The sequence below is a fragment of the Oncorhynchus keta genome, chromosome 19 (assembly GCF_023373465.1).
Source record: "Oncorhynchus keta strain PuntledgeMale-10-30-2019 chromosome 19, Oket_V2, whole genome shotgun sequence".
In the NCBI taxonomy this organism is placed as follows: Eukaryota; Metazoa; Chordata; class Actinopteri; order Salmoniformes; family Salmonidae; genus Oncorhynchus; species Oncorhynchus keta.
Genome location: NC_068439.1, coordinates 45,639,749 through 45,663,882, shown reverse-complemented (window position 1 = coordinate 45,663,882; position 24,134 = coordinate 45,639,749). Strand labels below are relative to the sequence as shown.

Sequence of the window (24,134 nt, the reverse complement as noted above, 5' to 3'; positions counted from 1 at the left end):
ACACATGGTTTGGGGTTGTGAGGCTCTGGTGTCAGCATGCCAATTGCATGCTCCCTCAAAACTCGAGACATCTGTGTCACTGTGTTTGTGACAAAGCTGCACATTTTAGAGTGGCCTTTTATTGACCCCAGCACAAGGTGCAACTGTGTAATTATGATGCTGTTTAATCATCTTCTTGATGTGCCACACCTGTTAGGTGGATTGATTATCTTGTCAAAGGACAAATGCTCACTAACAGGGATGTAAACAAATTTGTGCACAAAATTATTTGAGATAAATTAACTTTTTCGTGCATATGGACAATTTCTGGGAACTTTTATTTAACTCGTGAAACATGGGATCAACACTTTACATGTTGCGTTTTATATATTTGTTCAGTGTAGATATCCTGCAAAGTCCAATGGCTCTACTGAACAAGGACAACTATATCTTCTCGCGTGATCGTGCAGTTGGCGAAACACAAAGACCCCAAAAATTCTACAAAACATGACTCCATAAATGTTTTGATCAGCAGGCTCAATCAACCAAATGAAAAAAACACAGCTATTGGGCATAATTATGTTTGAAACACTTTCTCATCGCTCATAATGATTAGGGAGACTGGAAAACCACCCCAAATAGTGTCTTGCGGTGAAGTTTCACTTTAAACTGCATGTATTTTGTATTTATTACATTTAGGGAAATTCACGACAGTGTCAAAGTTTATTACTAGTACAGGAGGCCGGCAAATAATCAATAATCTAGTGTGGTGTGACAAGGTGCAGAACGGGCAGGCAGGCTCAGGGCCGGCAGAATGGTCAAAACTTGGAAAACAGGAACTTGACGAACAAAACAAACTGACAACAGACAAACAGAGAGCACAGGTATAAATACACTGGGGATAATGGTGAAGATGGGAGACACCTGGAGGGGGGTGGAGACAAGCACAAAGACAGGTGAAACAGATCAGGGTGTGACAGTATTTACATTGGACTAAAGCCTACAAATTGCTATGCCACATAGTTGCAGGCCTATGAGGCTATAAGCCTACTGCAAATGATTGTTGTTTGTTCCTAAACTTGTTCCTCCAGCTGTCCTTCAGCACCAAAAGTTGGTTCAACTTCTTTAACATCATTGCATGACCCTGGCGCTGTCCTTTCAGCACCACGAAGGGCGCGTCAATTGTTTAAAATTATCTCATCAAGACCTATTGCCTACGCCCAATAGTCCTATTCATCACGTATTATTATTATTATTATAATAAATAGAAGATGATCACTTCTCACAATGGTGCTTGTTTAGTAAAGTTAAATCAAAGCAGAATCAATGTTTCGCAAGATCACATAATGATTCATTAGCATTTACATAAACCGAATACAGAACCGAATATATTACCATAGCAGAGTAGGCCTATAATGTTACTGTTACGCCATAAACACCTACTAATTTCTAATGAGATTTTAGGATGGCTAGCTGAAGCTGAATAGTTGAATATTTTCTCATCAGCATATTTTATAATGCATACCAATTGATTGAGGAAATTATGATGTCATTTACTTATTTATTTTGCTCTCCCTCACATAAAACAAATTGCTCTACACCATTGATGACACCCTTCCAGTTATCAAGGTGCTCCAGGGCACAGGGACACCGCAGGGGACAGACATGATCCCCATATTTGGGATTAAGTAGGTGAGGAGAGCTACTCTTACCTATCAGCGATGTCCCCGAACACCAGTGCTCCGACCAGCACCCCCATCATAAACGTGGGCTGACACAGCTTGGCTAGCCATTCCCTGTCACACACCAGGTCCCAGTCCGTCACGATGCTCTGATACACCTCACTGTGGTCGTACACGTAATGGTAGTTCCCGTCACACTTTTCCGTCGTCCTGTTGACGACCTGCTCGTAGGTAAAGTCTGTAGGGTTCATCCGCTGAGTGCGCTGGCAGGTGCTAAGCTCCCACTGTTGGCCCACAGCCGTTCGGACGACCATGGGCCCGTTCGCCGGTTTGAAGAATGGTAGCACCTCCTCCAGGGAAGCACCAGTGTGGTTCCCATACAGGACGTCAGTGATGTTACCTGGCGGAGCACAGACAAAGTTTGGCCTCTCCACGAGGAACACGGAAGCCAGGTAGTGGATTCCACAGGCTATGGCCTGGAAGACAGCAGCAAAGTACAGACATGCCTGGAACCTAGGAGGCGGAGAGGAGGATAAGAAGGAGAGAGGTGAGTATAATATAGGGGGTTCAATAAAAGGATAACATGAGGAAGTTGCATTGTAAAACTTTGCCCTGTAAATGTACAGCATTATACTGGTAGCAGAGTTGCCAGTTAAATACTGTAATTTAGCTTTACAGAAGGGATGCTTAACCCTATGGATAAGAAGGGTTTTCAGGGCATTGCTTGTGTACTACAAGTGTGAACTACAATCCTGAGGCTGTTTTAACATTCATAAATGTCAATAATCATCGCTTGCAAAACGGTTTTCCAAACATATGCTTATATACGTTTATCTTTCATATCAGCGAGAAAGAATAGTTCAAATAAAAATGTAAAATCAAATATACACTTAATGTAGGGGTTTTGCACAGATCCATATGCTGTGTGCCTCCAGCTGACAAACTACACTTCCTCCCCAGTTACACCTACACACAGGTGTTCGGAGCATGCTAGATAGCTAATTAGCACAGGTGGCAGCCTATGTCCTCTGTCTGTCTTCTGTAAACAAGCACTGTAACATGGAACTATGGCCCGTGTGTCACGTTCGTTGAAGTGAGGAGACCAGCGTGATGTGAAAACATTATACTTTTAATAAAGACAGACACTAAACAAACTATACAAAACGAACATGGCGCTATCATACAAAAGTGCAGACACAGGCAACTAGACATAGACAATAACCCACGAAATACCCAAAGAAGATGGCTGCCTAAATATGGTTCCCAATCAGAGACAACGATAAACAGCTGCCTCTAATTGAGAACCAATCTAGGCTGGGACTGGTGCACTTCACAAAATAGACGGCATCACGGGGGAGGAAAGTTATGTGCATATATTGAAGCAACATCTCAAGACGTCAGTCAGGAAGTTAAAGCTTGGTTGCAAATGGGTCTTCCAAATGGACAATGACCACAAGCATACTTTCAAAGTTGTGGCAAAATGGCTCACGGACAACAAAGTCAAGGTATTGGAGTGGCAATCACAAAGCCCTGACCTCAACCCTATAGAAAATGTGTGGGCAGAACTGAAAAAGCGTTTGCGAGCAAGGAGGCCTTACAAACCTGACTCAGTTACACCCGCTCTGTCAGGAGGAAAGGGCCAAAATTCACTCAACTTATTGTGGGAAGATTGTGGAAGGCTACCCGAAACGTATGACCCAAGTTAAACAATTTAAAGGCAACGCTACCAAACACTAATTGAGTATATGTAAACTTCTGACCCACTGGGAATGTGATGAAAGGAATAAAAGATTAAATAAATAAATCTCCCTACTATTATTCTGACATTTCACATTCTTAAAATAAAGTTGTGATCATAACTGACCTATAACAGGGAATTTTTAACAGGATAAAGTGTCAGGAATTGTGAAAAACTGAGTTTAAATGTATTTGGCTAAGGTGTATGTAAACTTCCGACTTCAACTGTATATGTATATATATATATTATATGAATATTTGGTATTTATTATAACTTCTACATTTAGTGACCTGAAAGATGCACTATGCAGAAATCGCTCAGCCATTTCCCGGTTGCTAAAATTCTATTAGTTCACCTAATTTTAGTTTATGTGACAAATCAAGCAAATATAGTGTAGAGAATCATTGTACCATCATCTAAACCACTGGGAAATGTATTTTGCATTAAAAAAATATATATTTTCAGGTATTTGAAGCTGGTGTACAAAATTGAAAGCGAAAGAGGCAAAAACTAAACATAAAAACAGGGAAGCATAGCAATAGTACACACAGAACAGATCTACCGCTTCTTAGACTTGCTTTCAATAAGAATGACAGATCTATAACTACCATTTCAATGTGAATTTGGTCAGGTCTCCCAAAAGTTACATATTGCAGCTTTAATAAAATGTTCCTACCATATATCAGTTAAATTGGTACAGCACTCTCACTCACCGGTGCAACAAATGTAGCCTCTTACAAGGCACGACACGAAATATGTTTATGGGCCAGAAACAGCAACACCATGCACCCACTAGTGGTCAAAAGGTTTTTGGTGCTCCAAAAATACGGTAGTGTACTGTATTCTGAGGGATGTAATTATAGTACCATTTGCAATACAGTACCTATTTACAGTAATGTAAATACATTTTCCTGGAATTTATGGTATAATTGACCAGTTACTCTGAAATCACCCAGAGTGCGTTGCAATTGATGGCAATATAGTGTAAATAATTGATATGGTACATAGCTGTTAGTTTTATTTTATAATACTCTAAAAACAAAGAAGAGCATAATGACAACACGATTTCAAGACATATTGTGTGCCTGTGTGTGTGGGTGTTGGAAGAGAGGGACAAAGAGAGAGATGGAGATTTAAATTAAAATTGGGATTGGGTACACTCCTAGATCTATGATAGGGACACACCTATTCGGGGTAAGGAGGTTCATGGGCGCTTAAACACAAAACGGGCAGGAGAGCATCCAATAGAGAGAAGTCAGCAGCTGCTGAAAATATTCTTCCATTTCACGGTCCTTTCAAGAAGATATTTACTGAGAAAATAGAAGAAACACGCACACTGCTCTTGCTAGTGTCAATGCTCTTTATTAAATTTTAGGTATCTTTTATTACGCTTTAGGTAGCCGATACGTAGTAAAGCTTAATAAAGAGCAATGATACTAGCAAGAGCAGTGTGAGGGTTTCTTATTTTTTCGCATCTTGTTTAACTGTTGCCATGCACCTGCACAAAGATAGCTCAGATGTGCAAGTGCCTTTTGAAGAAAATATTTACTAAAATAGTCTGCTTCATGCGTTTCACCCGGCATGAGGTTGGTGCCTGGAACGGAACATTTTAATCTACAGTAGGCATAAACTATTACTGTAAAGCAATACAGTACGTTAAAGTCATTTTTACAGGAGGCTTTCAATTTCAGTTAATAACAATATTTGTCAGCATCTTACCCATAGTGCCATGCAATATACAGCAATAATTCTGTAAAACACATTTAATGTATTTTACCACGCATTTTACAGTGTTTTCCCGTTGAAATTACAGAAAAGTCTTAGTATGCATCAAAGAAATGAAACCGTTACTATCTAACATAATTGATAAATGCGTTCTTATAAAGTAGCCTAACAAAAAAATATTATTCATATGCAAAACAATCCAAACATTAACTATACAGTAGGTGTACATCAAGTGTTATGGTTGCATAGTGAGAATGAAAACATTTTATATATTCTAAAAGAGAATGTTTATAGAATTTTACTAACGGGTCAATGATGCAATGCACTTGAAGAAGGAAGAAAGCTGCTGCATTTGTTTTATATATTTTTTATTTGTTTTACCTTTATTTAACTAGGCAAGTGAGTTAAGAAAAATACTTATTTTCAATGACGGCCTAGGAACAGTGGGTTAAATGCTTGTTCGGGGGCAGAACGACAGATTTGTACCTTGTCAGCTCAGGGATTTGAACTTGCAAACTTTCGGTTACTAGTCCAATACTCTACCCCATAGGCTACCCTGCCGCTCCATTTTGTGTGTAGAGAGAAAGAAACATACCTAACCATAAATATAACCATAATCCCCATAGAGCTATTTAAAAAAACGTTTAAAACTCTTGACTACAAGAGGGTATACGGTCATCATATTCCTATGGAGGGTGGTCGACTGAACAGGACACATTCTTATAGTTTACGATAGCAAGGATATACTGATTCAATGCAATAAACGTGTATTGTTCCGGGTAACCTACCTTTTGAAGTGTCCAAACTCATCGAATATACGCTCCACGCTCATAACTCGTTGACAGGTCTGGCTCGCCACTGACAATTTGTAAATGTTGGCTTTCACTTGAACACCGAGTAGGAGGGGCGCGAGAATAGGGGACATTTCCACTCAGTGCGGCTAACAGGAAACATTTTTTTCGCAACTATGGTCAAGAGTGTGGCCAAGGGTGAATTTGACAGCCCCGTAGGCTGGGATTTTTTTCATATTTTTTTCTCCATGATATATATTTTTTTATCACTGCTATATGGATAAAATGTTACACATTTGGCCTAGCCATGATGTTTCCTTTGATCAGTCGGATAAGCACTTAGGCCTAACACCTTGTCAATTCACTGCTTTCGGAGATCCAGTGATTCATCATTCTAGCGCTCCAAAATAATACAGTGTCCTTCTGTTTTCTTTGATGAAAGACATCACATTCACTCAATCAATTATCCTACTACGTTATAAATCATTCATAGACGCCAATTCATAGACGCTGTCTCTCTCTGTCTCTCACAGACACACACCTGCGCCTTTTCCAGGCTTGTGTTTTATGCTTCTTATGCCTGACACACACTGGCGGTCCCGTGTGTGTCAATCAATCACGTTTTATTTGTGACGTGCCGAATACAAGAATTGTAGACTTTACCGTGAAATGCTTGCTTATGAGCCCTTTGCATTTTTGGGAGAGTTAAAAAGTAAAACATTATAAAATAAATAATAACACAATAAAATAACAATAATGAGGCTAAATTAAATGGTACCAAGTCAATGTGCTGGGAGTACGAGGTAGTTGAGGTGATTGAGGTAATATGTACATGTAGGTAGGGGTAAAAGTGACTAGAAAATCGTGTGTGTGTTCGGGTGTGTGTGTACTGTGCTTGCATGTGCGTGTCTGCAGCATGTTTGTGGCACTTTCAGACTATAATATGTTATAAAATAATCCATAGCTCATATTAATGAATGATTGTTAGGCAGAACGTGCCTCTGTTAACTCTATCTGGCATAGGGCCGCAGGTGTATCTCTCCACCCTACCCTGGTTGGCTACTCTTAATACAACTCTGTTTGTATTAAGAGTTACACTAAACTTGGACTTAGCCTTTCTAATATACACTTAACACTTAACACAGCACTGAGGCAATAATTTGGACTCCATATGAATTTAAAATTGAAATATCTCTGCATGCCCCCCTCCTAATATCCTGGCTGGCACACATATGTACTATAGCCTACTGTGCTACTGCTTTATGATGGAAATGGCTGAAATAATATTTGATTATCAAAGTTATGTCTATCTACTTTCCATGAGCGGCCAAGTATGTTTCAGACTCAACAATCAACAGTTAAAGTAGCAGTAATAGTAGAAGTAGTATTACTAGAAGTAGTACTAGAATAAGCAGTAGTAGTACTAGTAGTACTGTTATTGTCCAAGACAGGAAATTGGTTTGCAGCATACAGTTAACAAGTTCTTCGTGCTGACATACGTCAAACTTCCTGTTCATCTGCTAGCATCTGCTTCCTATATTGAGACCTCTTCCAATTGCGGGTTTTCGTGTTCAGTCTCTCAACCTTTGATCTCACAACCTGTGCTCTTATTTTTTTAGGAAGGATAGATTTTGAGCCTTGCAATAGAGGCACAAAAGCACTGTAAAAAATATGTTGATTTAATGTACAATAAATAGTAAGTCAACCATTGGCAATAGGATTGTGAGTTTGCTCAACATTTGGGCCTTGCAATAGAGGCACAAAAGCACTGTAAAAAATATGTTGATTTAATGTACAATAAATAGTAAGTCAACCATTGGCAATAGGATTGTGAGTTTGCTCAACATTTGGGCCTATAGCTGAACCAACATACATTCTCAAGTTGAATTGTATATTCACTCGGCTTTGAATTTTAGGATGATTGAAGATACAATTCAAATTGACAATTTATTCTACTTTATTTGCATTTAGTGCCTTGCCTTTCGAGTGAATTATAGTTGCCAACCATTACTGTATTTGTTAGCGACAGAGACATGATTGTTGTATTCAATGGTTTTCAGTACTGTAGCCTACACTGAGTTTGCCATATTCAATGGGACCAACAGAATAGTCCCAAAAGTGCAAACCCACCAAGTTAAATCACACGCACCTCAAAATACTTGGAAATACTTAAAAATTATTTCCCAGTCTTTTCTCAAATATTAAGTATTTAAAAGTATTTTTAGACACAGTTATGTACTTTTTGGCCAGATCTGATCTGGCTCTTATCACGTTGTCCAGGGTTCTCACAGTCCGTCACATTAAAGCCTGTTTACACCAAGCTGCCTCTTACTTCAACACAGTGCATGGCTTTCTACTTCATTAATATAGTCCCAACCAAAATGATTATTATGCCTTACTAGGTCGTAGCTAGGTCATTATTATTAGTAGTATTATTAGCGGTCCTTCTGTAGCTCAGTTGGTAGAGCATGGCGCTTGTAACGCCAGGGTAGTGGGTTCAATTCCCAGGACCACCCATACGTAGAATGTATGCACACATGACTGTAAGTTGCTTTGGATAAAAGCGTCCGCTAAATGGCATATATTATTATATTAGTAGTAGTAGTAGATATCTGATCTGCTGAGGTCTGCTTGTTCCATATTAACCCCTTCATGTATATCCTCTCTCTCTATAAGCCACCCGCTTTAGTCAGAGGAACGTATGTAAACGTTGTGGCTCCCAGATCTGCCTCTAATGTAGTGATATTACTATAGCCTGGTCTCAGATCTGCCTCTAATGTAGTGATATTACTATAGCCTGGTCTCAGATCTGCCTCTAATGTAGTGATATTACTATAGCCTGGTCTCAGATCTGCCTCTAATGTAGTGATATTACTATAGCCTGGTCTCAGATCTGCCTCTAATGTAGTGATATTACTATAGCCTGGTCTCAGATCTGCCTCTAATGTAGTGATATTACTATAGCCTGGTCTCAGATCTGCCTCTAATGTAGTGATATTACTATAGCCTGGTCTTAGATCTGCCTCTAATGTAGTGATATTACTATAGCCTGGTCTCAGATCTGCCTCTAATGTAGTGATATTACTATAGCCTGGTCTCAGATCTGCCTCTAATGTAGTGATATTACTATAGCCTGGTCCCAGATCTGCCTCTAATGTAGTGATATTACTATAGCCTGGTCTCAGATCTGCCTCTAATGTAGTGATATTACTATAGCCTGGTCTTAGATCTGCCTCTCATGTAGTGATATTACTATAGCCTGGTCCCAGATCTGCCTCTAATGTAGTGATATTACTATAGCCTGGTCTTAGATCTGCCTCTCATGTAGTGATATTACTATAGCCTGGTCTCAGATCTGCCTCTAATGTAGTGATATTACTATAGCCTGGTCTCAGATCTGCCTCTAATGTAGTGATATTACTATAGCCTGGTCTCAGATCTGCCTCTAATGTAGTGATATTACTATAGCCTGGTCCCAGATCTGCCTCTAATGTAGTGATATTACTATAGCCTGGTCTCAGATCTGCCTCTAATGTAGTGATATTACTATAGCCTGGTCCCAGATCTGCCTCTAATGTAGTGATATTACTATAGCCTGGTCTCAGGTCTGTTTTCTGTTTTTGCCTAGTCCATTGTCAAGCCAAACCATGTTTTACATGACAGTTCCATATGGAGTTGGGAAGAGAGCACAAACAGACTGGCTAATATTACTACCACCAGAAATAGAACTAAAATGACATTCCTGGTGGCACTAATGTCACTACGTATCCTGTATACGGGCGAGATGTTTACGTACAAAACCAACGCCAGGGTTGGGGTGAATTCCATTTCAATTCCAGTCAATTCTGGAAGTTCAAATTTCTCTTTTCATTGAAAACAGTTTTGGTGAATTGTTTACTTTTAGGAATTGAAATGGAATTTGCCGCCGACCCTGGCGCTCGCATCCGAGAGGCAGGAAACTGACAGGGTTGGCTTATAGGACAACGTGTAAACTATATTTAGTCTCTGTACAGAGGCGTACAGAGGCCCATTATCAGCAACCATCAGTCCTGTGTTCCAATGGCACGTTGTGTTAGCTAATCCAAGTTTGTCATTTTAAATGGCTAATTGATCAATAGAAAACCCTTTTGCAATTATGTTAGCACAGCTGAAAACTGTTGTTCTGATTAAAGAAGCAATAAAACTGTCCTTCTTTAGACTAGTTGAGTATCTGGAGCATCAGCCTTTGTGGGTTCGATTACAGGCTCAAAATGGCCAGAAACAAAGACCTTTCTTCTGAAACTCGTCAGCCTAATCTTGTTCTGAGAAATGAAGGCTATTCCATGCGAGAAATTGCCAAGAAACTGAAGATCTCGTACAATGCTGTGTACTACTCCTTTCACAGAAAAGAGCAAACTGACACTAACGAGAATAGAAAGTGGAGTGGGAGGCCCCGGTGCACAACTGAGCAAGAGGACATGTAGATTAGTGTCTAGCACAGGGGAACCCAAGAGTAGACTCAGACGAGGAAACAGAGATGAATGAACCAAGGTATTTATTGTAACACAGGGAGATATGGAGCACAGCTCCGGTGAAGCTTGGATGAGTTGTAGGAAACCAGATGTGGAGGCTGAAGTTGGAGTGTGCAGGGTTGGGACAGGGTAAATAGGTCCGGAGGGTAATCCAAGGGAGTGGTGGTGTGGTGAGTCCAGAACAGGGTAGCAGGGTGGTGAGATGTGGAACAGTTGACAGATTCAGGGCGGCAAAACTGCAGTGAGAGGATAAACAGCGTCAAGCAGGGAAACAGGTACAACAGGGTAAAGGGGTCTTGAACAATAATAATAATGGCATAAACTGACTGAGCAGAGATTATGATCTGGCAGAGTGGAAGGGGCAGAACTGAGTATTTGTAGAGGTCTTGATAATGGAACAAGTTGCAGCTGGTAGGGATCTGCTCTGACTCCAGCACACCTGTTTCCAACCACACAATCACACACAAACTGAAAGGGAGGGGGAGAGAGAGAGTGTGTGTACTGGGGGAATGGCTGCAGGTCAAGCAGAGTTGTTGAGGTAGACAAAAACAAAACGATTCAACATGTCCCAGAGCACATTGTTGACCAGGGCCTGGAAAACGAGTGACACCTGGAGGTTGGAGGAGACAATCACAAAGACAGGTGAAACAGATCAAGGCGTGACAGCACGATTGCGCGTTTACTTGGATTGAACAAGAGTTTAGGCAATTTACTTGGATTGAACTAAGAGGGTGGGCCCTTCTCTCTTCTACGGTATCCGACCGGACCTTGTTACTGATGTTGGGACTACCCTGGCTTCGGAGAGCATGTTTGTGATACAGGATTTGGCCAAATCCCCATATGTGATACATCGAAACAAGTATTTGAAAGAGAACTCAAGTTGACTTTCGTAACCCCATTTCTTTGATAATATGAGTGAGATGTATATCACTGCATTTCCCTGCTCCTAAGAGAGTGAGGAAGAGAATCATGCTCGAGAATGACAAGAGGGCAGGGGAGTGGCTCCTTGTAAAGATGTGAAGGGCTCACCTCATTCTCCACTCTGTCTGTCTCCAACATAAGCTCTAGATATTTTTTTCAGAGAATATGTAGTTGAAGTCAAAGTTTACATACACCATAGCCAAATACATTTAAACTGAGTTTTTCACAATTCCTGATATTTAATCTCAGTAAAAATTCCCTGTCTTAGGTCAGTTAGGATCACCACTTTATTTTAAGAATGTGAAATGTCAGAATAATAGTAGAGAGGGACTTATTTAAGCTTTTATTTCTTTCATCACATTCCTAGTGGGTCAGAAGTTTACATTGACTCAATTAGTATTTGGTAGCATTGCCTTTAAATTGTTTAACTTGGGTCAACGTTACGGGTAGCCTTCCGCAAGCTTCCCACAATAAGTTGGGTGAATTTTGTCCCATTCCTCCTGACAGAGCTGGTGTAACTGAGTCAGGTTTGTAGGCCTCCTTGATCGCCCACGCTTTTCAGTTCTGCCCAAAAATATTCTATGGGATTGAGGTCAGGGCTTTGTGATGACCACTCCAATACCTTGACTTTGTTGTCCTTAAGCCATTTTGCCACAACTTTGGAAGTATGCTTGTGGTCATTGTCCATTTGGAAGACCCATTTGCGACCAAGCTTTAACTTCCTAACTGATGTCTTGAGATGTTGCTTCAATATATCCACATAATTTTCCTTCTCGTGCTGCCATCTATTTTGTGAAGTGCACCAGTCCCTCCTGCAGCAAAGCACCCCCACAACATGATGCTGCCACCCCGTGCTTCATGGTTGGGATGATGTTCTTCGGCTTGCAAGCCTCCCCCTTTTTCCTCCAAACATAACGATGGTCATTATGGCTGAACAGTTCTATTTTTGTTTCATCAGACCAGAGAACGTTTCTCCAAAAAGTACTATCTTTATCCCCATTTGCAGTTGCAAACTGTAGTCTGGCTTTTTTTATGGCGGTTTTGGAGCAGTGGCTTCTTCCTTGCCGAGCGGCCTTGTGGTACCTTCAGGTGTTTGGAAATTGCTCCCAGGGATGAACCAGACTTGTGGATGTCTACATTCTTTTTTTGCTGAGGTCTTGGCTGATTTCTTTTGATTTTCCCATGATGTCAATCAAAGAGGTACTGAGTTTGAAGGTAGGCCTTGAAATACATCCACAGGTACACCTCCAATTGACTCAAATGATGTCAATTAGCCTATCAGAAGCTTCTAAAGCCATGACATAATTTTCTGGAATTTTCCAAGCTATTTAAAGGCACAGTCAACTTAGTGTATGTAAACTTCTGACCCACTGGAATTGTGATACAGTGAATTATAAGTGAAATAATCTGTCTGTAAACAATAGATGGAAAACTTACTTGTGTCATGCACAAAGTAGATGTACTAACCAACTTGCCAAAACTATAGTTTGTTAAAACAATACGTTTGTGGTGTTTGAAAAACAAGTTTTAATGACTCCTACCTTAGTGTATTTAAACTTTCAACTTCAACTTTATAACTTGTTTCCTTGGTTTTAGAACTTTCTTTGTGTGTCCAGTTAGTGCAATTTATTTTGGAACGTCTGAGCCATGGTTGAAAGGTGGGCGCGGTGACCTGAAGAACATTGATGGTTCAGCTAAACAAAAGCAAGGAGCATATTTTTTATTTAACTAGGCAAGTCAGTTAAGAACAAATTCGTATTTACAATGACAGCCTACCAGAGAGTTAACTGCCTTGTTCAGGGGCAGAAGGACATATTTTTATCTTGTCATCTCAGGGATTCGATCCAACAACCTTTCGTTTACTGGCCCAACGCTCTCACTAACCACTAGGCTACCTGCCGCCCCATATAAATGCACCAGCAGATTCAAGCTTCTTGGAAAAAGCTGTATCGATTATGACTACAGTCTGCGTTTTCAAACTGTGAAACACAATGAGAAAGTAAGAAGAAACATGAATGTTCTCAAGCGGTTTATCAACATCACTGCGTTTTTGGGCATGCAAAATTGTACTTTTAGAGGACACGACGAGAGTGAAAGTTTCGCCAACAAGGGCAACGATGCTTTACTTGCTGAACATCAAACTTTAGACTGTCTTTCCTGGGATGTCGAAAACAAATCCGAATGATTCGATATCTTCCTTAGCATCATCCATTAAAAGTTAGATTAAAGAGAGAGGTTGACGTAGCGCTTTTTTTTGGTGTGCGCTCAAGTAGGCTTTCAAATTTCCTCCGGTATATATTTAGCAAAGATGATAACATATGATAATTCCCGACAGACACAAGCAAAAACTCATCACATAAATGTTGCTGTAGCCTATGCTACACCTAAATGTTAGATATATGACATGCTGTATGGGATGAAAACAATACTATTTTTCAGTCTGATCAACTAGGCTACTAATAAAGAACAGCTGCATACAGAATATGCACCCTTTCCATCTGGTCAGGGTAAACTAATTGGTAACGTTATCTATTTTTAGTTCATATGTGTGTCAGGAGAAAATGTGAATGTGATCAAATGTAGTTTATTTTCAAAATTGGGCTGACTAGGCTGCCTATACATTTTTAATCCAACATTATTAACTGGAATTAATCAATCGGCATAATAGTGATGAAAGATGTGAGTACATTTTTTTAAGGCCTACAGTTGCATAGGCCTGCATGATGCAAACATGCATAAAGCAAGCTCAGCCCTGTGAGTTCTATTGTCTATCAGTTGTTGTCTATGTGTCTGGGTAGAGGAAAAACCCCTCCCAATCTAGTCTAAATATAATTTATTTGAACAAATATAAGGTAGCTGCAGTTTGACAGCATTTTCATCCCCAGGAGATTTTTTTCAGGAGTTTCTTAAAACCATGTAACCTGCTTAGGAAAAAGTGGTCCCATCATAGCCTAAATGAAACCTTTTTTATTACAACTGATTAATCATTATAGGGTCCAGAGTTTTCCTAGTTTGGTTAACATGCACTAACTTTCAAATGTTTGGGGTCACTTAGAAATGTCCTTGTTTTTGAAAGGAAAGCACATTGTTTGTCCATTAAAATAACATCAAATTGATCAAAAATACAGTGTAGATATTGTTAATGTTGTAAATGACTATTGTAGCTGGAAATGGCAGATTTTTTATGGAATATCTACATAGGCATACAGAGGCCTATTACCAGCAACCATCAATCCTGTGTTCCAATGGCATGTTGTGTTAGCTAATCCAAGTTTATAACTTTAAAAGGCTAATTGATCATTAGAAAACCCTTTTGCAATTATATTGGCACAACTGAATACTGTTGTCTTGATTAAAGAAGCAATAAAACTGGCATTCTTTAGAGCATCAGCATTTGTGGGTTCGATTACAGGCTCAAAATGGCCAGAAACACAGACTTTCTTCTGAAACTCATCAGTCTATTCTTGTTCTGAGAAATGAAGGCTATTCAATGCGACAAATTGCCAAGCAACTGAAGATCTGGTACCACGCTGTGTACTACTCCCGTCACAGAACAGCACAAACTGGCCCTAACCAGAATAGAAAGAGGAGTGGGAGGCCCCGGTGCACAACTGAGCAAGAGGACCAGTACATTAGAGTGTCTAGTTTGTGAAACAGATGCCTCAAAAGTCCTCAACTGGCAGCTTCATTAAATAGTACCCACAAAACACCAGTCTCAACATCAACAGTGAAGAGGCGACTCCGGGATGGGAATAAAAAATAATAATAATTGAAAATCAGCCTGCAAAAGAGCATTCTGGGAAATATGATAATGATGGGCATGGTTTTGAGTTGTTTGAACAAACATGAATTTGTACTTTTACTCAACAACCTTGTTAAAATTCAGCTGACTTCAAGCAGAGATTGTTGAGTAATACACTTTAACGTATTAGCTAAAAGTATTGTCCTTTTCAAGTCCACTCAACAGAATAATGCTGATTTAAGATGCCTTTTTTACAGTACATGTCCAATCACATACAGACAGAGCAATTCCCACTCTGCTACACATCTACATTCACACACTCCCAAAGCCTCAAAACACCAATCTAACCACACACACACACACACACACACACACACACACACACACACACACACACACACACACACACACACACACACACACACACACACACACACACACACACACACACACACACACACACACACACACACACACACACACACACACACACACACACACACACACTTAGGCTGGGCCAATTTTGCTCCATCATTGCCCCTGTTTCCAGCACAGACACTCATCGTTGGGGCAACCCTCCCGTCTCTTCCTCTTTCCTCTCTTCCTTTCTTTTCCATTTTCCATCTCCCCTTTACTGTTTCCTTCTCTCTGTACAGTTCTCTCACATACTCACTTGCTCCATTTTTCTTTCTTTTGCATTTTTCACCATAGCTTTCCCAGTCCAGTCCTTTTCAATCCGTCTCCCCCTTTCTTATTCTCGTCTTTATTTCTTCACGGACACAAGATGAGTAGAGTTTCATTATTTAATATACAACGGTGAGACTAATCCTGAATGCTGATGGGTTAAAACCGCATTCCAGCCGGTAACTATTTCACAAGTTACCACCGGCTAAATCAATGTCATTGAAATGCCTATTTACTCTGTTCCATCTCACGGTGCAATCCACTGTCTCATCAACCCTGCCAGGAAATGTATGAACTTGATCTCCACTATAAAAAGTATCTAGAAGTTCTTTTAGATGAGCATTTGGTTTTCAACAGCAGAGATTTGTATAAACCTTGTTGTCTGTCTCTCCGACCTTTTTCAAGATTGTTTCAATATTGAATTGCGATCTCCACCGTCCCATATGAAGTGAACGTGCCCGAAAGAGATACAGCAAATTGAGCAACATCCAAAACTTTTTTCAGTTGGCTAAATCAATACTTTTTTGGAAATGGATGAGTGGAACATTTCTTTTGATCTTTTCGGCAGCATGACTATGGATGAATGGGAAAAAGAGATGGCAATAATAACAAGGCATGCAGATTTGGGGGATACTGCATTGAATGACCTAGAGAAAAGCAGCAATGAAGAAAAGTTAAGAATACAAACTGGGCTGTGCGGTGCTTCGAGGGCTGGCTAGCAGAGACTTCAAAACTGTCACTAATGAAGAGTTTAACATCCTTCGACAGTTTTATGGAAATGTAGGAAATGGAAAGGGGGAGCAACCTGCCACCCTGGAGTGGATCAAATGGTTTCTAAATTAACCCCCCATCGGTCGCAGCTGGTGCCTTATGAAGGACACTGAATTTACCGCCTCAAATCATGTATTTCTGGGAAACATCAAACGATCTGGTTCACATCAGAGCCGATGGGTGTGAACTCTCTGGCAGCACTTCTACCCAAGATCTGCAGGGCAGTGGGAACAACTACATATACAAATTACAGCATCAGGACCACGACAGTCCAGAAAATAGCCAATGCTGGTTTAGAGGGAGATTATGTCAGTGGGCATCGGTGCGAAAGTTCGCTCCATAGCTACTGGAGTCCCTCACTGACAAACAGAAAATGCTGGAGCAACATCCAGGTGAAAACAACGAGAACACTGCAGCACCATCAACACCCAAAAGGCTGAAGCAAGGCAGCAGAAGTACTGTAGTAGCACAGATTCTGACAAATATTTTAACCAATCATCCAGGGGAATGTACAGATAAATGTGACATACAATAAGTAGCTATAGCTATGTCATCTGTGGTAGATAACAAATATAATGGATGGTTTCATTTATTATTCTTTGGTCTGAACAGTGTCCTGACAAGAGAACACATTTTCTCTGCCAGGCAAATCTACCTAGAAAACAACTTAAACAAATGCAAATGCAGCTACTTTTCTGTAATTGACGTGACTGAAAGTTAGCCATAGTTGGCTAGCTATCAAGCAAGGAATAAGAACCCTGCCAGCCAGTATGGCAATGGAAGATTTAGAATGAATGATTGGGTTGCGTCTATAGATACAGAACAAAAAGACTGAACAACTGGGTCGTATCCATAGATACAGAACAAAAGACTGAACGACTGGGTAGCGTCTCTAGCACCCCTAGATTTGTGTCAGGACTATATCTTGTGGAAGGATGATAAATTAATCAAAATAACGTTTTTAATGAAAACATATCAATCATTATTTGAAAATGTTGGTAACCCGTTGTATAAAAATGATAATTCCCTCGCAGCTGGTATTGGCTTGGTTTGCTGGCACTCGACTTTGTCTCTGGCATAACAATACCGGTGTCAATATATCCTCCAAACACCGGCTTCTCGGGCATTATCACTTAAATGGAAAGAACAATGGAGGGGGATAGTCACCACCACAGACCCTAGAACAGGTGATAAAGAACGAGCGGTTATGCATTATTTCACTGTGAGAAACCAACAATCGTGAGATCTCTCATACAGTCACTCACTCCCCGCTGGGCAAAAACTGGTTGAATCAACATTGTTTCCATTGTCATTTCAACCAAAACCTGATATGCGATGACATTTAATCATCATGGAAAACTGACAAGTTTTTTTCTGATTTCACATTGAATTCACTCTAGTTGACAACTCAACCAAATGTAAATAAAAATTATTGAACTGATTTCTGTGCCTGATGGGTTCTTAATTACTTATTTTCTCAACAAAAATGAAAATGATTAAGGCCTCTACATGAGAGTGTCAAATGAATAGCTGTCTGTGACTAAATCGTCATTGGGATTATTGTAGCGTAGTTGTTTGACACTGTCAATCTCTCCGAAGCACTGTGGCCTCTCGTTATTGGTTGGCGTTGACTTCTGCTTTGCATGGCCAACTGGAGTGGATTTCACAGAACCCAGGGTCAATCAAAGGGTCAATGACCCCTACATCTGATTGCTCTCTCTCTCTCTCTCTCTCTCTCTCTCTCTCTCTCTCTCTCTCTCTCTCTCTCTCTCTCTCTCTCTCTCTCTCTCTCACGCACACACACACAGTTGCTCCATCCAAGTCGACTGCCAAGGTTCTTGGCTGTAAATCTAAATTGTTCAGTCCGACATGACTTGCTTCACAGGGTCCGCCTCATGGGTACATTTCTTGTTCTCGTCGCATCCCCTCTCCTCACCATATTAGGCTGTATTCTGGGTGCAGTATCCCTGACTGACCACATGGTGGCACCAGAGAGTGTTACATCTGTTAGAGTTTAGCTGGTTGTTGTGACTGTTAGTCCATCATGTCCCTTTATGGCTCTGTGCTGTCTTCTCCCATTACACACTTGCATAACTGGAGGGGGAAACAAATGTTGTTCCTTCAATCTACATACAATACCTCATAATGACAAAGCAAAAACGAGCTCCGACTGGGAAAATACATTTGGAAAGGTCATCCAGCCTCTTTCTAGAGCTCCGACCTGACGTCAGTTCCAAATCACCACAAATCAAGAGAATGCCAGACTCTGATGACAACGTTTGATGAAAAAATTTGTCCACGAAGGACCACCTTGCTACCTTCCTGTTCAAGGGAGCACAGCACAACAAGGTAAGTCCAAAAATGTATTGTATGCTGCTGCATAAATTATGCAATATGCCAGGGAGAAACAGTGCCTTCGGAAAGATTTCACACCCCTTGACTTTTTTCACATTTTGTTACGTTACACCCTTATTCTAAAATGTATAAAATATTTTTTTCCCTCAGTAATCTACACCCACTACCCCATAATGACAGAGAAAAAATATTTTTTGAATTTTTTGCTAATTTTAAAAGAAACTAAAATCTGAAATATCAGATTTACATAAGTATTCTGACCCTTTACTCAGTACTTTGTTGAAGCAACTTTGGCAGCGATTACAGCATTGAGTCTTGGGTTTGATGCTACAAGCTTGGCAAACCTATATTTGGGGAGTTTCTCCCATTCTCTGCAGATGCTCTCAAGTTCTGTCAGGTTGAATGGGGAGCGTTGCTACACAGCTATTTTCAGGTCTCTCCAGACATGTTAGATTGGGTTCTAGTCCAGGCTCTGGCTGGGCCACTCAAGGACATTCAAAGACTTGTCCCGAATCCACTCCTGCTTTGTTTTGAGATGGTGCTTACGGTCAATGTCCTGTTGGAAGGTGAAACACCAGTCTGAGGTCCTGAGCACTCTGGAGCAGGTTTTCATCAAGGATCTCTCTGTACTTTGCTCCGTTTGTGTTTCCCTCGATCCTGACTAGTCTACCAGTCCCTTCTGCTGAAAAACATCCCCACAGCATGATGCTGCCACCACCATGCTTCACTATAGGGATGATGCGAAGTTTCCTCTAGACGTGATGCTTGGCATTCAGGCCAAAGAGTTCAATCTTGGTTTCATCAGACCAGAAAATCTTGTTTTTCATGATCTGACAGTCCTTTAGTTGCCTTTTGTTAAACTCCATGTTCCTTTTACTGAGGAGTGGCTTCCGTCTGACCACTCTACCATAAAGACCTGTTTTGGTGCCTGCAGAGATGGTTGTTCTTCTGGAAGGTTCTCCAAATTTCCACAGAGGAACTCTGGAGCTCTGTCAAAGTGACCATCGGGTTCTTGGTCACCTCCCTGACCAAAGCCCTTCTTCCCCGATTGCTCAGTTTGGCTGGGTGGCCAGCTCTAAGAAGAGTCTTGGTGGTTCTTAACTACTTCCATTTAAGTATGATGGAGGCCACTGTGTTCTTGGGGACCTTCAATGCTGCATAAATGTGTTGGTACACTTCCCCAGATCTGTGCATCGACAGCAGCATACTATCCTGCATCCCACTGCTTGCTTGCTTCTGAAGCTAAGCAGGATTGGTCCTAGTTGGTCCCTAGATGGGAGACCAGATGCTGCTGGAAGTGGTGTTGGAGGGCCAGTAGGAGACACTATTTCCTCTGGTCTAAAAAAATATCCCAATACCTGACAGCAGTTATTAGGGACATTGCCCTATGTAAGGGGCTGTCTTTCGTATTGGATGTTAAACGGGTGTCCTGACTGTGGTCACTAAAGAGCCCATTTTACTTATCATAAGAGTAGGGATGCTAACCCCAGAGTCCTGGCTACATTCCGTATTTGGCCCTCCTACCATCATGATCACCTAATCATCCCCAGCGTACAATTGGCTCATTCATCCCCCTCCTATCCCCTGTAACTATTCCCCGGGTTGTTGCTGTAAATGATAATGTGTTCTCAGTCAACTTACCTGGTTAAATAAATGTCTCCGAGCTCCACGGACAATTCCTTTAACCTCATGGCTTGGTTTTTGCACTGTCAACTGTGGGACCTTATATAGACCGGTATGTGCCTTTCCAAATCATGTCCAACCAGTCTCATAGCTGAATACTTATGTAAATAAGACATTTCAGGCATTTCTTTATTTTCAATACATTTTTGCAAAAATGTTTAAAAACATGTTTTTGCTTTGTCTTTGTGGAATATTGTGTGTAGATGGGGAATTTTATTTAATCCATTTTAGAATAAGGCTGTAACTTAACAAAATGTGGAAAGATTGAAGGGGTCTGAATTCTTTCCAAATGCACTGTATCAGCCTTTCCCTGAAAACCACACTGAATAAGTGAAACAGTCTAATAAAAACACGGCAGAAACAGACCTAATCAAATCTGATTAATTGAAAGTACTTTTATTTTTACAGATTTTTTTCAATCGCTTTGTGCAATTTTCACAAGTATATGGGACATTTTCACAATGCTTAGTACAAAACTCAAAACATAATCAAACATAGCAAAACTCTAAGCACGTTTTCAATTAACTTAGGACAACACACAAAATCATACAGTGACTTTTTCACCATTTAGAAATACGTTTCACATTGCAATACATGGTCATATAAATGAATTGCTTTTCACGATGCAATGCTCACATTACTTTGATATGATTGTCTTCTCATTTGTATAACTACAATTGTCTATTAACTTCGAGATAGGGGGCGGGTCGCTCGTTTAATTTTTGGATAAAAAACGTTCCCGTTTTAAACAAGATATTTTGTCACGAAAAGATGCTCGACTATGCATGTAATTGACAGCTTTGGAAAGAAAAAACTCGGACGTTTCCAAAACTGCAAAGCTATTATCTGTGAGTGCCCCAGAACTAATGCTACAGGCGAAACCAAGATGAAGTTTCATACAGGAAATGTCCCAGATTCTGAAGGCGCTGTGTTCCAATGTCTCCTTATATGGCTGTGAATGCGCCAGGAATGAGCCTGCCCTTTGTGTCGTTTTGTCCAAGGTGTCTGCAGCATTGTGATGTATTTGTAGGCATATCATTGGAAGATTGACCATAAGAGACTACATTTACCAGGTGTCCGACCGGTGTCCTGTGTCGAAATTATTGCGTAATCTTTAGGTCCATGCGCATTCAATTTCTTCAGAAGAGAAAGTAACTGCCACGATGGACTTATCGTCGATAGATATGTGAAAAACATCTTGAGGATTGATTCTAAACATCGGTTTGCCATGTTTCTGTCGATATTATGGAGTTCATTTGGAAAAAAGTTCGCATTTTAATGACTAAATTTTAGTTTTTTTTCTTACCCAAACGTGATGAAGAAAACGGAGCGATTTGTCAACACAAATAATATTTTTGTAAAAACTGAACATTTGCTATCTAACTGAGAGTCTCCTCATTGAAAACATCTGAAGTTCTCAAAGGTAAATGATTTTATTTGAATGTTTTTCTGCTTTTTGTGAAAATGTTGCATGCTGAATGTCAGGCATAATCCTATGCTAGGCTATCAATACTCTTACACAAATGCTTGTTTTGCTATGGTTGAGAAGCATATTTTTGAAAATCTGAGATGACAGTGTTGTTAACAAAAGGCTAAGCTTGAGAGCAAATATATTTATTTAATTTCATTTGCGATTTTCATGAATAGTTAAAGTTGCGTTATGCTAAGAAGCATATTTTGAAAATCTGAGATGACAGTGTTGTTAACAAAAATCTAAGCTTGAGAGCTCGCATATTGATTTCATTTAATTTGCGATTTTCATGAATAGTTAACGTTGCGTTATGGTAATGAGCTTGAGGCTGTATTCACGATCCCGGATCCGGGATGTCTCATCGCAACAGGTTAAGCAAAGAACTGGGCCTCCCGAGTGGCGCAGTGGTCTAAGGCACTTCATCGCAGTATTGCAGCGTCACTACAGCTGTGTCACAACCGGCCATGACCTGGAGTCCGATGGGCCAAATGTGCCCTATCGTCGTCGGGATTAGAAGAGGGTTTGCCGGGGGGCCTTCACTTAGCTCATCGCGCTCTAGCGATTCCTTGTGGCAGCCGGGCGCCTGCAGGTTGACTACGGTCTTTAGTTTGAATGGTGTTTCCTCCGATGCAAGCTTCCGGGTTAAGCGGGTATCAAAAAGCGAGGCTTGGTGGGTCATGTTTCGAAGGCCGCAAGACTCAACCTTCGCCTCTCCCGAGCCCGTTGAGGAGTTGCAGTGATGAGACAAGATCGTAATCACGGAAATGTAAATAATAATAATAATAATTCACCAGAAACACGTGGGCGAATTAAGCAGAGCGAGGTGGCTGGAAAGGACGGGACAGGCAGAGCAGTGACTGTATGCTAGCAGGATTTAATGATGATGAGAGACAAGAACTTCCATAAATAATGATTTAATAAATGTACAATTGATAAAATAATGTATATGTTGAAAGATAATGATAAAATAATTCCACTCTGAAACCGTATAACTGTATGAAAATTATTCTAATCATAAATCGGATGATGTGTGTAGTTTTAGTCAGAATTAGGTTAGGCGTAGCAAGGCGTAGCTTAGGATTTGAACTTGTATGTGGGGGCCTAGGAAAATACAGAAGAACAATTAAAACTGTCTTTGAACCGACCTGGCTAGGCCTCGGAGGAACCTATGAGAGCATAGTACTTCTCAAGGTTTCCCTCATCTCGGGGGAATGGAACTGCCGGCTGGGCAGTGATCCACAGTGGCGAGAACTGTAGAGATAAAAACTCACCTGCTGTTTTTGTGGAAGTATGTGCCAGCTATAAAATGGATGTCTTTGTATAATGGACTTTAGAACGTTCTCTGAATAAACTGTACTATCTTTTTGCATAAGCTATTAGAGTCTTTGACTAATTATTATTAAACCCATGGTTTTACAGATCTCGGGGATTGGTCAGAGCTATTGATTGTCAGTTATTATCATTGGGTTTGGAAATTCTCGTGACAACAATAGGCCTAAATAGGCAAGAATTATTAGGCCTATGGTTGGCGAGTCTGAGATAACCGAGCTAGTTGGTGATGTTAATAGTGGCGTGTCTGTTGATGGCACACGAGTTGGTGCTGGTTGGTGATAGCCAGTGCTTGCCTCTTCTTTGGTGGCGCATGGGACATCCCACTCCCATTGTTGCCAGCTGAATTGGCACTCCAGCGTTTTCTGTTCTCTATGTTAGGCTGCCAATAACACTTAAGTCAGCTCTCAGACCGATGGCCACTCACAGCCGTTATTTCCCTTGCATCCAGGGCATGTTGGCTCGGCCCTAAACAATGTGCTCTCTGTCACCTGGACAATGCTTAACAGTACCAGTATGCCATTTCCCCTCTGAGGGGACAAAATGTATCTCTCTCTACAGTATCCAGAGGACTGACTATTGAATATGTGATAGATGCCAAACATGGATACTATGGGATTATTATATCTGAAACTTGTCCTATGAGTAGAATTCTAATGCCATCTATATGGATGTATGATCTCAGTGGTATCTGTCCAGGGGGAACTTTAAATGACTCTCTGCAAAGGGGTTTAATTGTCCTTTCAGGATTT

At 40.6% G+C, this 24,134-nt stretch overlaps 1 protein-coding gene across 1 annotated transcript in view; it reads right to left on the bottom strand.

The window, feature by feature from the left end:
- LOC118398372 (solute carrier family 22 member 16-like) overlaps positions 1–6,038 on the bottom strand; it is a 54,438-nt gene extending 48,400 nt beyond the window's left edge. Inside the window, exons 1-2 of the mRNA XM_035793640.2 lie at positions 5,913–6,038; positions 1,692–2,174 (exon numbers count right to left, since the gene is read on the bottom strand). Coding sequence (XP_035649533.1) covers positions 1,692–2,174; positions 5,913–5,956 — 527 coding nt within the window. The 5' untranslated portion in view covers positions 5,957–6,038. The remainder of the gene's footprint in view (positions 1–1,691; positions 2,175–5,912) is intronic.
- Positions 6,039–24,134: the final 18,096 nt, after the last annotated feature.